Source organism: Ambystoma mexicanum, chromosome 10 (genome assembly GCF_040938575.1).
Source record: "Ambystoma mexicanum isolate Mex_15411 chromosome 10, UKY_AmexF1_1, whole genome shotgun sequence".
Taxonomy (NCBI): Eukaryota; Metazoa; Chordata; class Amphibia; order Caudata; family Ambystomatidae; genus Ambystoma; species Ambystoma mexicanum.
The window spans coordinates 372,746,149-372,761,050 of NC_090932.1; the positions used below are offsets into that span (position 1 = coordinate 372,746,149).

A 14,902-nucleotide genomic window follows, 5' to 3' on the forward strand; every position below is an offset into this window, starting at 1 on the left:
GGGCAAACTTGTAATGAGGGCCATTGTACCAAAAGTGACCCGTAATTGTGGGCCACTTTTGCATTGGTGGCCTAGCTTACTGTATACCCCAGTCAGACCCTGACTATAAGCCCTATCCCTCTCAAGCAGAGAGTGTGTTTGCATAGATGAAAAGACTTAGGTGGAGAGCTGAGAGGTTCTCCCACGAGCCACAAATAATACCCCTGTCCTGTATAAGCGGAAAATGGGGAGCAAAATGCCTCTTTGCGACGGCTACACATTAAGCAACACTTCCCCTGTATGAGAACGAGGCGAGGTCAGTGACTTTGCACCGCCTCTCTACCCCCCTTGAACTTCCAGATCCCCGCTCGCCACCTCCCAGCATGCAGCGCGGAGGCAACTGAGCCTTGAGCAGGGCAGCGACTCTCCGCCATCACTGGATCCCGTTCTCAGTGCCGCCTGGGCTGCGTCACCAGGAAGCAGAGCCGTAATCCGTAAACCATTTTCTAAATTTAAACACAGACACTAAATGTAAACACGTCGCCCTGCTCTGCTAATAACTGCTGTCTGGATAAGGAGTGCACTGCCCGGGCAGTTACTTCTCTGCTTTCCCCAGAGGCGCCTGGCTTTCTCTTCTCTTAACCGTGGTTCATCCGGCAGGAGGGAGTGGGGGGGGGGGGCGGGCTGTATGTAGCCAACCCTCAGCAAGTTGGTCCCTAAAGTGATTAGGCCTGAAGCCTTTCTAAGCGTTTGCCCTTACAAAAAGGACATAGTGGTAGAGTGTCCGGGTGCATGCAATCACAACGAATAAAATAATAACTAAATATTTTTTAACAAATTATAAATAACAAAAAGATAGCGTTTTTTTTCTTAAATTTGGGGGGTCCCCCCAAACCACCCCTGTTTCCCTAGCATTATTACCCCACCCCAGCCTCCTCCCCACCCGTTTTATTCCCTTACCCCGCCCCCCATATAAACCTTTGACAGAAAATTCAGCGTTTTCCATTATTTAGGGTTTGTTATAAAAGTTATTTGTTATAAAATTCAGTGTTTTTCCTTATTTAGGGCTTAAGTTATTTGTTATTGTCGATTCGTTAACATCACTGCATACTGAGTGATCAAGCTTAAAAGGTGTGAAGGGCGTGCTAGTGGTTGAGAAGGCCAAGGGGATTTGGAGCCAGAGGAGTGGTGGACATTGCAGGTGGCTGGTGGAGGACCACCCCCAAGGGACCTGAGCCTTTTTAGGGGAATTTGGAGTGGAGGTTGAGATTTTTACATGCAACCATATTGCAGCAGTATCTTCTAGCAGCAGCGTTGCTGCGGGGGAGGGGAAGGCGGTGCAAAAAGGGTTGCAAGCATCACAAGGTGAACAGGGGAACAGTTCTTTTGCAACGCCCTGCCTTTTTTTACACCTCCAAGGTGGGCAACATCTGATGTTTCGATTTTTGGCTGGCGAGATCCCATTGAAGTCTATAGAGTGGAAGGGGAACTGCTGTGTCTGTTAACTGAGTCCAGAGTGGGTGACACCCGCCAAGCACGGAGTGAGTTAAGATGTGTGCTTTGTGGCTGTGCTCGTGATGGCCCATGTGCCGAGGATTCTTGGCCCATCACCATGCAGTGGAAGGAATTGGCTGAAATACCTCTTTTGAGCACTGGTGAAGGGGCTGCCTTACACATGCATACCTACTATTAATGTGGTCATTGTATTTTGGTTCCAAGTTATGGAGGTGGCCACCTGCATATTTAGGTGCTGTGGGTGTTTGGTTCTTGCCACCTTAGGCTGATGCTGTATTAACAAGGTTGTTTGCACTTTTTAAAAGGCTCTTTAGTGGTTCAACAATGGCTACAGCTGTCATCATTGTCATCACTGAGTTCAAAGTCTCTATCAGGAGCCCCTCCCCCCTCAAGAACAACAACACAAATGGTACCACTTAAACCCAGATTCTTAATGCACATTAGAAAGTAGAACCCAATTCCAGTGGCACAAATCTGCCTACCTGCCCACACACAATCAAGCAAAAAACAGCACTCTGGAAGACACTGCACCAGTACTATCCATGAAGGGAAACTGCACTTGATGTTTACACCTCACACACTTTCCCACGAGGTCTGCTGCAACCTGTGGCTCTCCAGGTGTTTTGGCGTATGACTGCCATGATACCCCAACATTGGCTATACTAGCATGGCCTGATGGGAGTTGTAGTCCAACAGCTGAAAAGCCAAAAGTTGCGCACCCCAGATCTAGACTATGGCAGTAAAGCCAATGCTCATGTACGCTGCACCGGATGCCCATCGCCGTTGCTAGGATATAACACAGGTGCAGATGAAGCCATTGCATAAGCAGTGTAAAGAGGGTATTTGCACAACAACTGCAAACGACGAGAATCCCTTGTAAATGTTCAAATAGTGTCAACTCTCCCCACACCACGGTTTGCAAAGAGAATTGCACTGCAGTGTTTAGAGAATTGACTCCTAAACCCCTTAAGCATAAGCTCTATGGATCTCAGCCAAATCATTGACCTGTATAATGATTTTGGATAATTTAACAAGCTCACCCCATGCCACCAGAAACACCATACTGCCAGTCTTGGGCTTTCATGGAACAAGTTAATGCATTCTGGGAGTTGGCTCACTATAATGGTATCGATTGCAGACAAGTGCCAGATTTGAATGGTTGAGAATGGAAAGCCCAGTACCTCAGCATTGGGGCCCCATTGATGTGGGAGTCATCTGGCAATCCAGATATGGAGGAGTCACTTGCATAATTAGGTAATTCATCCCATTAGCCAGATAAAGTGCTGGAATTGCAGAATCTCCCCAGCTATGTCTGCGGTTAAGATTCTGGCTGTGGGTCTGTTGTCGCAATGTTTCGATATGAGTCATACCTACAGAAAACACATTGTTCAGTGGTGCAGATATGAGTAGAAACGTTAGATTCCTGTAGTCAGGCCTACATTAGATACATTCTAACAACAGAACTGCAGCCAGAGTCCTAAAGTGTCTCCCCACAGATGCCAGAGAATTTATTTTTGAGGTGAACCCACAGATGCCAATTAGATAATTTATTTTTGAGGTGAATGAAGCCATGTGGATTATTCTCCAAATTTAAAAGGGGGATTACAGCTATGATTTTTTTAAACCCAGCAACAGCATTTGCTTAGGTAAACATATTACAAGACGTAATGGGAGATTAAATTATGTGTTTCCCTTTCTTCCTCCCTCCCTTTCCTATATTTCATGGTGGCCATCTTGGCTTGTATTTTTCTTTTTTTAAAGGAAATTGGGCTTGCGCTGTAGGCGAGGCCCCAATTTTATTAGTGAAATAAGAATATTAGCACCCCAGAATTAACCATTGGGTGCTAATGGTATTAATCAACGCTTGTAGGGGATGGCGGGGGTGCTTGGCTGGTAAAGGCCATAAGCCTTAGCCGAGGCCATCGCTTTGCTTGTGCCCATCATGGCTTGGGATAGCGGTCCGTTATCCGCCAAGCCGACACTCACATTCCTGATTAGCGCTACAATGCAGCAAGAAATTTAAAAGAGAGAAAATAGATGCAAAACCGAGACCTTTTTGAAATCATGTGCACAAGGTGAGTGAACCAGAGGGTGAAAGCGTAAAAAGCGTAACAAGCCATTGATCAGACCGTAAATTTGGAGGAAGTATTCCCAGCATCACTAACAAAAGATAACACAAGTGTGAATTATATATGCCTTTGTGTTGAGAGTTCTATTGTAATCATTGTCATTGCTGGGTCTTGTGACAGGCCATCACCCATGTGAAGAGAAGCATCGAGTGAGTCATGAGGGCACACCCTGGATAATGCCATTAAATAAAACCATTATACTAAACTTTGAATGTTGGGTTGCTCCCCATCACTTACCAGGGAAACCAACCACTTAAAAACACACCTGATCTTTAGGATGTGACACCATCAGACAACATTAAGACATAACCCCCTATAAGAGCATTACCTGCCTTGTGAGAAGGGGAGAGTGGGTGGTGCCAATAAAAAATGGCGACAAGCGAAGCTCAGGACCTGCCCTTATTGCTGCAAAATAAGGAGACTACATTTTCAAGCAAAATAAAGTCTAGGCTTATTTGCTTAAATGGTAACTTTCTACTGAGTTTTAGGCATTTCACTCTAATGCTGCTGGTTTGCTGGCCTATAGCAGTGCAGGATTATCCATTAGGCCAAGTACGCACTGGCCTATGGGCCACACTCCTTTTATGGGCCCCGCGACAACAGATCAAAATAAAGCGGTGCGGAAAATTAAAAACGTATTAGGAGATAATTTGCAAGGGGGGGGCCTGACATCTCGACTGCCTAGGGGCCTTCACACGGTTTATTCAGGCACTGGAGCTGAACATCTCATCTTCTCTTGCAACTTAAAACTACTTCTCTAGGACCCATTATTGTTTCAGTTCAGAGTTATTACCAAGGGAGTTGGGCAGTGTGGCATGGCACTATCTGATCAATTTGGCTATAAGAGTATGGGCATGGTTAACAGCCTGCAAGGTTCTCTCTGCCATGATGTGGGGTCTACGAATAAATGAAAGAACCTGAGAACAGGTTAGGCAAAGATAAACACTGGCTCCTGGGATTATCTGTGCACATCTGATTGGGCAAACAAGTGTTCTTTTTTACACGGCAGGCCCGGAGTACAGGGAGATGAGATACAATTGGAGAAATGTTCAAGATATGCTATTTTTATTTATTTATTGGGCATTTATAAGGCACTTATACAGCAAGACAGCGTTTCAAAGCTCCCGCAGGGCAAAGGGAAGGGAGCAAGAGAACAAATAAGCAATGAAAATGACAGTAAGTAAATCATAAAAACAACAGCGGTCCTGCTAGGCCTGGTAACATTCGGAACGTGCAAGTGCAGAGAAAGGGGTGGAAGAAGGTGGTTTCAACCAGGCAAATAATGGGATTGGTGTGAAACAAGCAGCGCAAAGGGAAAAGATGAAAGGCACGTGTAAATAGCAGACAGATCTCTTTATTATTTTATCAAGCACTGCATGACATCATGATAATTATATCATGATGTCATGCAGTGCTTTTGTGAGCTCTTGTGAGTTCGAAATATTTTTCTGCAAGTTATATCGCTCCCCTCGTTAGATGCTTGCCCCCTTTTGGGTGGCAGCTGCATCAGCGAATTTTAGCATTCTGGATCTCTCACATCTGTGGCCAGATTACAGAAACTTTGCACCAGTGCAAGTGCAAACTTGCAGAGTTTGCCCTATGTCTAAAAACACTGGAACATACCAGAAAACCATTGAACCAAGATATGTGCAGTTTGGTATGTTACAAGCACCGGGGCAAACATTTCCCTGGTGCCAAAAAGCAAACTTTTCACTGCCTTTTTTGCACCATGGCAAAGTTTTCACTGGTGCTAATACAGAATGGTATTAGCATTAGGGCAAACTTTGCCCTGGTGCAAAAATATATCTTTTTTGCACTAGGACAATTTTTGCCTTAGTGTTTATACCATACCAAACTGCACTTGTCGAGGTGCAATGGTTTTCTAATATGTCCCATTGTTTTTAGAAATAGGCCAAACTTTGCACTAGTGCTAATACAGGGCACCTTTGCACTTGCACAGGTGCAAAGGTTCTGGAATCTGACCCGTGGAGTTCTTGGCTGTGGTTTCATGGGCTACACTGGAGACTGTGATATGTGCTAACAATAGCCTTGAGTTATTTTGCTAGCTAAGAGTACCCCCCTAGCAAGGCTCTCTGATTGCATCAGGAAGTATTCCTCTGTAAAATACCAACCTGGTGATGTAGGTGCAGTCATGGATTATGCTGTCCTCCAGTATAATGCCAACGTCCTCATCTTCCGTCACTGGATTCTTATCGTGGTACCACTGGATATGAGTGCTGGTGTCCAAGTAGCTAGCAGAGCACTGGAATGGCAGCCGGTCCCCCTGGAAGACCACCTGACGCAGGGATGGGATGAGCTGGTGGGTGTGCAGCTCTGGGGCCCCCGCTGTCACATAGGAACAGAAAGGACAATTAGTCACTTGGTTAAGTGCATAAGTGGGTCTTATGAGGATTTTACGGGAAAACTTGTACAGTCACAGAATGATACATTATCATGCATTGAGGCTTTAAGGTGAGTGATTACTTTACTGTCGCTTGAAAGGATGTTTTACAGTGAGAACAATCACGCTATGCAATAGGATTGCTCTGCAGGTGATGCTAGCGGCCTCATTCAGTGGTTGAGAAGGTGGGTGGGGGCTCGTGACAGGATGGGGCTGATTCCTTTTTGATATTATTTTACTGAAATGCATGCTAAAAATGATGGCACATAACACACTTTACATTTGTCAGTGTTATTATGTTGCCAGGCACATCCTCACACAACATTCAAAGGCTTCAGACAATCCGAAATAACGCCTCAGGAGCAGCATTAAACCTGCCTTGGCATCACTGCATATCTGAGGCCAGGAAAGCAGGACACTGGCTTCCAATACATTAAAGAATCCTCTTCAAGACACTGGGGGTCATTACGACCTTGGAGATAACCATGCCGCTATTTGCAGCATGGTTACCCCCTTACCGGGTACCGGGTCCGGGTTCCTTGAATGGGGAATTACCGGGCCTTTCCGACCTTGAAAGGACAGGTGTGACCCAAGGTGAGCTGCAGCAACTCCGTTTGGGCTGCGCGTGAAGGGTGGATGAGTCTGTGACTAAACAGAGTGAAAAATGTGGAAACCAGAAATTTTTCTGATGGTCCTAATGGAGGAGAAGAATAAATGGTACCAGGAGATTTCACCGCGGCAGAATTCGTCAAATTCGAATTGGTCGAATTTTTTGGAGGATAAGTATATATATAAGGATATAGTCAGGTGGGGGGGATGCTGCGGGGGTCTCCCCCACATTTATTTGTAGGCAAATGTAAAAATAAAATTAAAAAATCGAACAGATTGAATAAAAATTCAATGATATCACATGGAACCGAATACATAATTTGGTTTTCCTTATTTTGGAAAAGACTGGTTTCCATTTCCATAAGTCATATGGTGCTTCTTTTGGTTCACAAATGGAAAACTGATTCTGTTTTTTTTTCAGAAATCTGAAGTTGATGTACCTTGTCTCTTCTCGCGACTTTATGAAGTATGACTCTATGGAATCTTAGCAAGCTGGCAGGGCACTGGCAGCTCTCCTAAAAGCCAGTCATGTAGGCCCACAACACCCACAAACACCCTTCTAAGAGCCAGTTCCAGAGACCCACAGTGCCCCTGGTTAGAGCCTATCTTAGAACACATCGGAACTCAGTTGATTAAACAATGTGGCTGTCTGATGTGCAGTCACCGCTGCTGTGGACAAGCCAATGGCAAGCGAGGAGAATGGGGGCGTGGACAATTCCCAGCATTGGTCTACATTTGATCGCATGTCTCAGTGTAGAATGCAGATCATGGAAGGGAACCTTCGTGGGGATCACTTGGCAACCAATTACAGTTCAATAAGCTTCTCTCTCTCCAAATGAAATGGCACGTGATGCAGACTTCTCCATGTAGGTAAAAGTATCCGACAGACACCTACTTCTGAGCAGTGCTGGCTTGTACAAGCCATCATCAGTCCCTTGAACATCTAACGTACGGCTCCAAACATGAAGGATAGGGGACCCCTACAGTAGGGTATGTAGAGGGGGGTGCGCCCCTGCCCGAGGGACCGCTATTAACCCCAAAAAACCCAAACTGAACAATGCAAAAATAGTGTTGGCCTATAAGACAAGCACAATGTTCTGGAGCAAAATGCATGTTTTTGAACTAAGCTGCAAATCCCCAATTCATGGCCCAGTGGCTATGAACTGGGCGCAAACCACCAGGACTGGCTACAGGGTGTTCGTGTGGCATGTGCAACTTGTCACAAGTAATACAGATGCATTTGGGTAACTTCAGTGGGGAGCACACTTGAAATCAAGGGCTCCAAGATTTAAATACAGGGGTTAATATTAAAGTTCATTGGCTCGGAGATGTAATATGCAATCCTGTAGATAAATGCCCTATGACCCGGCTTGATTGAAGTCCTGCCAGGGCCACCTGCTCTCTATGGCTCTGGTTATTGTTCTCTTTAACTCGAGTTGACAAACCTAGCAAGATGGCACCCAGTTCAGGGTCCACAGGCAGTTTATGACGAGCCAAACCTTGCTGTCTTTTGCTGTGGCTAGGATACCTTTACATCTCTCCCTTCCTAGTAGAGGTACAACTGGGGCTCCTGCTTGGTCAGAGGGGAAGCCCTAGTCCTCTCCATTCTTTAGCTAGCATCCCATCCAGGAACGCAGGGTTGTCCAACTCCAGGCCTCGACAGCGGGATCCATGTCGGTTTTCAGGACACCCCTCATTAATATTCATGAAAAACATTTGCATACAATGATCTAAATGTATGCACATTTTTCATCATGAATATTAACGAGGGGTTTCCTGAAACCCCATTAGGGCCAGGGGTTGGACAATCCTGCAAGCCATTCCTCCTGCCCAACATATTGGGCAACTGGCCATTTCATTCTGGTTCTTTGCATCCCAGAACCATCTCCAGATTTCCCTGAAATCTACAAAAGCCGACTGGCTGCACAATGTTGTCATTTTGAGAAACTGACGTCAATCAAAGACTGTCAACCCCTTGCATAATGCCTAATGGTCTTCAACCCTATCTCTTTATCCCCTGAATCTTTCGGTTGGGGGTTTAAACACCCGGAACAAAAGACTGAGTTTGCACAATTAAGGTCGTAAATACAGCTCATTCAATGCCTTTTACCACCTCTTAATGGATTTTCCCTCCAGATTTTATGCTGCTACAGCAGCACTAGTCTTCCTTGAAATCCTAGGGTTGCAGGAGGATTCCATGACAGTAGAGACACCTGGGCCAAGTACTGGACTTTAACTTCTCCATCAGCTGAAGGCTGAGACTTTTAATGTTGCCTCACTTAATTAAATAAAATAGACTAAACTAAAACTGAGCAAAAACCAAAGCCCAAGACTGGACTAGGGTGTTTCTCATGCTTTGTAGTCATCTGGCAACCCTACCTATTCTCCTCACCCGTAGCCCTCAGGCCATGCCCCAACTGCCGCTGAGTGCCCTGGAGTGGGCTACTTTGCTTGTTGGCGCTGTATAACGCCCTGCCTCTCAACTCTTGTGCCTTTGGCAATCACCCCCTTCCGTGGAGTCAGTTTATACAATTAGCAAACCCTTGCCCGTCCATAGATTATAATAGGCCCTCGCCTGCCAAAAGCAAAATGGTCTGATTTCACCCACTCTGGCCACTCAAAATGTTGCTAGGTATGCAACCCACCAGCAAAATAAGATACACAAATAACGAAATGTACTTTCTAGGGATACCTCTTGTGGCTTTGTCGAATTGTGATGTGTCCATCATAAACCCCTCTGCCTTTGTTTCTTTGGGGCAAAGTTAAGTTACAATACATGTGGGGTGTGTGCTTTAAATCATAAACCAATGCTTTTCCAATGGCTACTTCAATGAGCTGACACAATGGGCTTCACCAGTTGCAGAACAGCTGCCACTTCCCGTTTCCCCCTCAGAGGATGGTGGAGAGGGCTTCATCAGGGCTACTCCCATAGGCTGGCTCAATGGGTTCCCCTGAACGAAGGTCAGCTTCCCCACCCTCGATGAGCAGGCGCGCTCCGGGTACAGGGGGCTTCACTTACCGCAGGTCAGCTGCCGTTCTTTCAGGATCCTGATGGGCGTGTCCTGCAGCAGGTTCGGGTACATGCACAGCGTCCGGTCTGAGATCTGGGCAGAGGTGTTCCTGGACCAGGCAACTATCCAACGCATGTTACAGTCACACGTCAGGTAGTCTGTGGCAAAGTCCCTAAGGAAACAAAGGAAGGTTCCAGCTATGTGTCGAACAAAATGATAGAACGAGGCAGGGGCAGAGAGAAGTGTGAGAGGATGCGAGAGGAGCACCATGAACACAGGGCGAAGAAAGGATTCATAGATCCATGCACAGCAGTACCCCAAATTACCGAACTAAGTGGAAGTAAACCAGCATGCCTGCTTGGTGGGTGAGGGCTGAGCACCCAAAGATCTATACACGCTGTATTCAACTTGCAAGATACATGTTCAGTTCAGTTCCAGGCCCCAACAATTCTAAAGGTCAGACCTTCTCTCATCTATATAAAAGGAATGCAAATGAGTTGATTAATAGTCACTCTTGGTACATAGAGATCATTATTGACCTCCTCTCAGCCAATCAGAATGGTTGGAATGCAGTCAATAGCTACTGATATTGACTGCATTCCACCTAGTCGGACTTCAGAAGCACAAGAGGAAGGACAAAACAAAGTATGTTTTTCTATATTCAAGAAACCACCGTGTTATTTCCTACCAGGATCTCTTCAGCTTCCCTGAAAGAAGCTTTTTTTTCATTGCACCTTCAATCTGACAGTCACAATCCAATTTAATGCACCAAACTGAAAGCTAAAACATGTAACGTTGCTGCTGCTTTTATACAGGAAAACTAATCATTTTTACATTGCACACAGAGCATGTTCATGCTACAACTTCAACCAAATTTAAGATTAAAATTCGTAGGTTCCAAAGATATATTTTTTGTTTACATACTACAATCTCAAACCACGTTTTATTTCCTAACATGTCTTGTCCGTTTATTTTACTCACTATTAAACTAGTATTTTTACTTCAGCGCTGTAAGGTGGAAATCCCGCTCTTTAACCTGCTGTAGTAGCCCCTGTACTTTTTGCTGAATTTTCTGGGTTTTGGACTTTATTTTCTCTCACACTGAGGCTTATTCCAAAGTCTGATTGAGAGGGTGTCTCTGTGTTTGTGAATTCCCTTAATGATCCTTCGGACTCCTAAGGCACAGTACCCCAAAGTTAGTGTGCCAGAGAGGGATCCCCTTATCTGCTAGTCATGTGTCAAGGCTAGTGGGTGATGTTTTTTTTCCTTTGTATAAAATGGCACCCACCACATGCAAACCATTTTACCTGGCTGCGGTAGATTTACCCCCTCCTCCAGTCACAACACGGTGGCTGTCTTTCTTGCCTCAAAGGATTCTCATGACTATTGCATGTCCCTCTTTGTATGTGTGGGAGGTAGTGGCCATATTCGGCCACTGGTTGCCTCTATATCAGGAGTGGGGGGCTGCAGCCAGCCTGAAACCAGGTCTGACATGCAGAAGCCTATCTGGGACAGTGTGGATTCCCTTCACTTGTGCATGGGAACCCTTCCTGAGTGCCTGGGTGGGCATGAAGGGACCAACGGCCATTGGATGACCACCCATGTGTTTGAATGATGCTTTGTGTGCAATTGGGTGCAGTGTTTCCTCACATTGTTCGAAAGGGATAAGAATAAACCCCCCTTACTCAGCTTGTCTATTGGCCGAACTCTGAACTTGTACTCTTGGAAGTTCAGCAGCTCGGGGAAGGACCGAAGCTCTGCACCACACCCTTTGATGCTCTACCGAATCCAACAACGAAGCTCCGCATCACCATAAGACTAAATGGAACTGACTGCTGCACCCCTTATCCTTGTTCTAGTTGGGACAACTGGATCACAACTCCTGCTTGAAGGCCTTGGCTCTCTGAAGCTCCTGACAGCATCTGCAGTGCAGGATCTAGAAGGGGCAGCACTTTCCGTGATGGTACTCGGAGGACGCTCTGTGCCATGTGATCCTGAGTTCTTTTCATTTCAGGGCATCAGGCATGCACAATGGTTTCATCTCCCCGTATGGCAAGCTGCAGAGGCATGTGCTGCCCTTTGTCCTGAAACTGTCTCGAACTCCAGGTACTTCTTCCAACACTGTTGCTCTCCGGTTGTCTCCATGGGCGAATCATCAACACTCATCCTCAAAAGTCTTCTCAAGCCGACCTCCTCCTAAGATGCTGAATCCTTAGAATGAGGATTTTGAGGAATGCCTACTTGTTGACTACTGCTGACTGCAACATCTTGCTCTTCCAGCTACACTTGCATGGACCCTCCACCCTAGAAACAATCCTTTGTCGAGGTCTTGGGGTCGCTGTTGCACTAGTGTGTCATTGCATGAGAAACTCATGGTGGTCACCAAACAACGTTCACAGTGACTGTCACTGGAAGCTACAGACCTGCTTCCTGGACCAAAGGCTGTGCTCTCCTGACTCTCCAGTACTACTGGCAAGCCCCTTCTTCAGCTCTATCTCCAACTGGGGTCCCCTCTTCATCGAAAAGGGTCTTCTGTGGCTTGAGCTCCACCAGACCTCAAGGAACTGCTCTTTTGGATGTTTTCGCAAAAGGTAACTTTTTTTCAAAAGCCGGGACACACATCTGCCCAACTGGTTGCCAATGGCCACTATAAAAACTCTTCACTGCCTAAAAAGGAAATGCATTTTACTTACCTTTAACTGCTTTTTTCTCTTGTAGACAAGACTTTGTTGACTTTTGAAAATCTCTTTGAAACTATTCCTACTATTGGTTCCGCTGTTGCATTTATTTTTTGAAGTTTACTTACCTGTAATTCTGATGTTTCATCACTTGCCTGTTCTGGTGTAAATAATATTTTTCTATTAAAACAAAGTGTGTGGATATGCACATTGGGTATTTGTGGTTAACCACCACACTCTCCACTACGGGTTAAACGTGAGCTGCTCCGCTACACTACCACTTAGGTGCCACAGAAGTTCCATCAGGCTGTTTAAGTAAGGAAGTCATCCCTAAACTTGACCTGATCTATGGAAAATCTCCCTGAGGGCCACCACAACTTCAAAACCTATGTTTAATAGCTATCTAGGCCCAGAAAGGGTAATTATCAAATGGGCGAATTACTCTTCCCCAACTTATGGCCCTTGACGTAATTCAAGCTTTGACTTGGGGGCAGGTCATTATCCCATGATAAGTTTGTTGTCTTCATGTAAACAAATATAGCATAATCATGGTGTATCCAAACCGGGTACTGTCTCCCAATTTACAGCCTTGTTTGAAAACAGAGGAGGATGCTATGGCAGTCCTTTGGAATCAAACACTTTCCCTTGTATATTGTATATTTGGACAAATGTTCAAAATGATCTCCAACCACCAGCTGCTGATGCCAAGGTTAGGTGCCTAGACCTCCAGTGCAGGCCGAGAAATAGAGGCTGTGGCTGCGGATACATATTTTCTCACTGGAGTACTGCTCCGGTGCAGACATCCATGTATATGTTCGCTCCGACTACTCCAGAGAAGCTACAACCAAGGAAATACAGGAGGAGCACAGCAAAGAGGCTAAAGGGATGATGGTGATATTGACAAGCAAACTTCAGACCTTATAAAGAAGGCCAACAAGGATGAATACGCCTAAATCATTCTAAATGCAGTTGGAACTTGACAGCGGAGGAACCTCCTGAATCAAAACAGTAACAGAATACCATCGGCTAAGGCAGCGGTGGATGCAGTGGTGAGAGCGAAGATAGACTTGTCCACGGCTGAGAAGGATACACTTTTAAGTGGTTACAGAACTGTGATATCATTGTCGCGCTTAGCCCAGTTGGTCCTGCTGGTGCACAAAGGGTGCCAGGGGATGATCATGACTGAAGTGTGGTTCTGGAAAAGGTTGTGCTTCCATGTAACAGGCATAGATGGAAAGAAGTCTCTGGCCACATATGTCATGTGCCAAGTGATCCAAGTTGAGAAATACATCCTATGTCATATGCTCGCAGTCTAGAGGGTGCCAAACCCGCAGTAAAGTTTAGTCAGACTTCTTTGCACTGCCTTGATGATGGTACCTCTCTTAGACATTGTGGACAATTCAAAGGTAAGGGTGTTGAGATACACACGTTTGCTTCAAAACGTAGAAAAGAATCCACACAAAAGTTATCGCGAGAGTCATACAAACTGATAATGACAGGGTGTTTTAAGGAAAGGTACATAGAGCAGCTGGTTATCCAAGATTCATGGATATCGCCATGCTGACCGCAAGCCAACAGCAATGTCAAAGACTATTTGCCCGACAGTGGCAAGGGATCTAGATATGGAGGTACACTGGTCCATGAAAAATGATCAATGAACCCTGCAGCCATTCACTGGCTGCTCTCAACTCCGTTGCATGGCAGATCCATCTTGATGACCACCATGTCTCATCTGTCATGGATTCCTAAGACCACCAACAGAGTTGAAGCGGAAACCAAGAACAACAAGAACAATTACTGCATGAGCAGGAATCGTCCTGCTGGATATCTTGGAGTCGTGTCAGGAGACAAAGTACTAGGGACCTGCTTCTCCGCAGCGTATCGAGCTTGCAGTTTCAAGCCACACTGAAGATTGACATCCAGCATCAATGGACATCCAGCATCAATGGACATCCAGCATCAATGGACCATGGCTACCGTGAAGGGCAAAACACTCAAAGTGTCCAAAGCTAATGGACACCCGTCTCCTGCACACTGTCTAAAGTTGGAAAAACAACTCCATTCTTAATGACAATTAAATTACTTAATGCTTTCAAAATGATGAGGTAAATAGCAAAAACCTTTTTTTGCTAATCTTTGGAGACACGTTCGATATCTTGTTTGATTTTATATGTGGTCACATATATCTGGAACTCGCCATAGTTGGAAGTGAGATGCAGAAGGTTTTGCTACTGTTTCTTTCCTTATGGAGACACTATTTTACTTGCACTATTTGGTGCGAGATTAATGACTAGGGTTGGACGAGTTTTCTTATCGTTCTTTGAGAAAAGCGTTTTGGCTACAACCAGAGTGAACTGTGATCACATGAAACCTTTCACTATGAAAATGCTCCTGGTGAAGGGATTGATTCCCGAAACACATTGAGCTCATCTTATGGATTCCTTTCTTTGATATTAAAATGTATTTGTTTGAATTTGTTATCTACAATTTGTTTTTCCCCAGAAAGTTTTTGCTATTTATGTCTTCACTTTGAAAGCATTACATTGTTTAATTGCCATTAAGAATTTCGTTGGTTTTCCA

The 14,902-nt window shown here is 45.3% G+C and overlaps 1 protein-coding gene across 1 annotated transcript in view; it reads right to left on the reverse strand.

Moving 5' to 3' along the window:
• Nucleotides 1–14,902, reverse strand: part of ADGRA2 (adhesion G protein-coupled receptor A2) — a 574,510-nt gene that overhangs the window by 112,902 nt on the left and 446,706 nt on the right. Inside the window, exons 6-7 of the mRNA XM_069617958.1 lie at nucleotides 9,653–9,816; nucleotides 5,756–5,969 (exon numbers count right to left, since the gene is read on the reverse strand). Of these exons, the coding sequence (XP_069474059.1) occupies nucleotides 5,756–5,969; nucleotides 9,653–9,816 (378 nt within the window). The remainder of the gene's footprint in view (nucleotides 1–5,755; nucleotides 5,970–9,652; nucleotides 9,817–14,902) is intronic.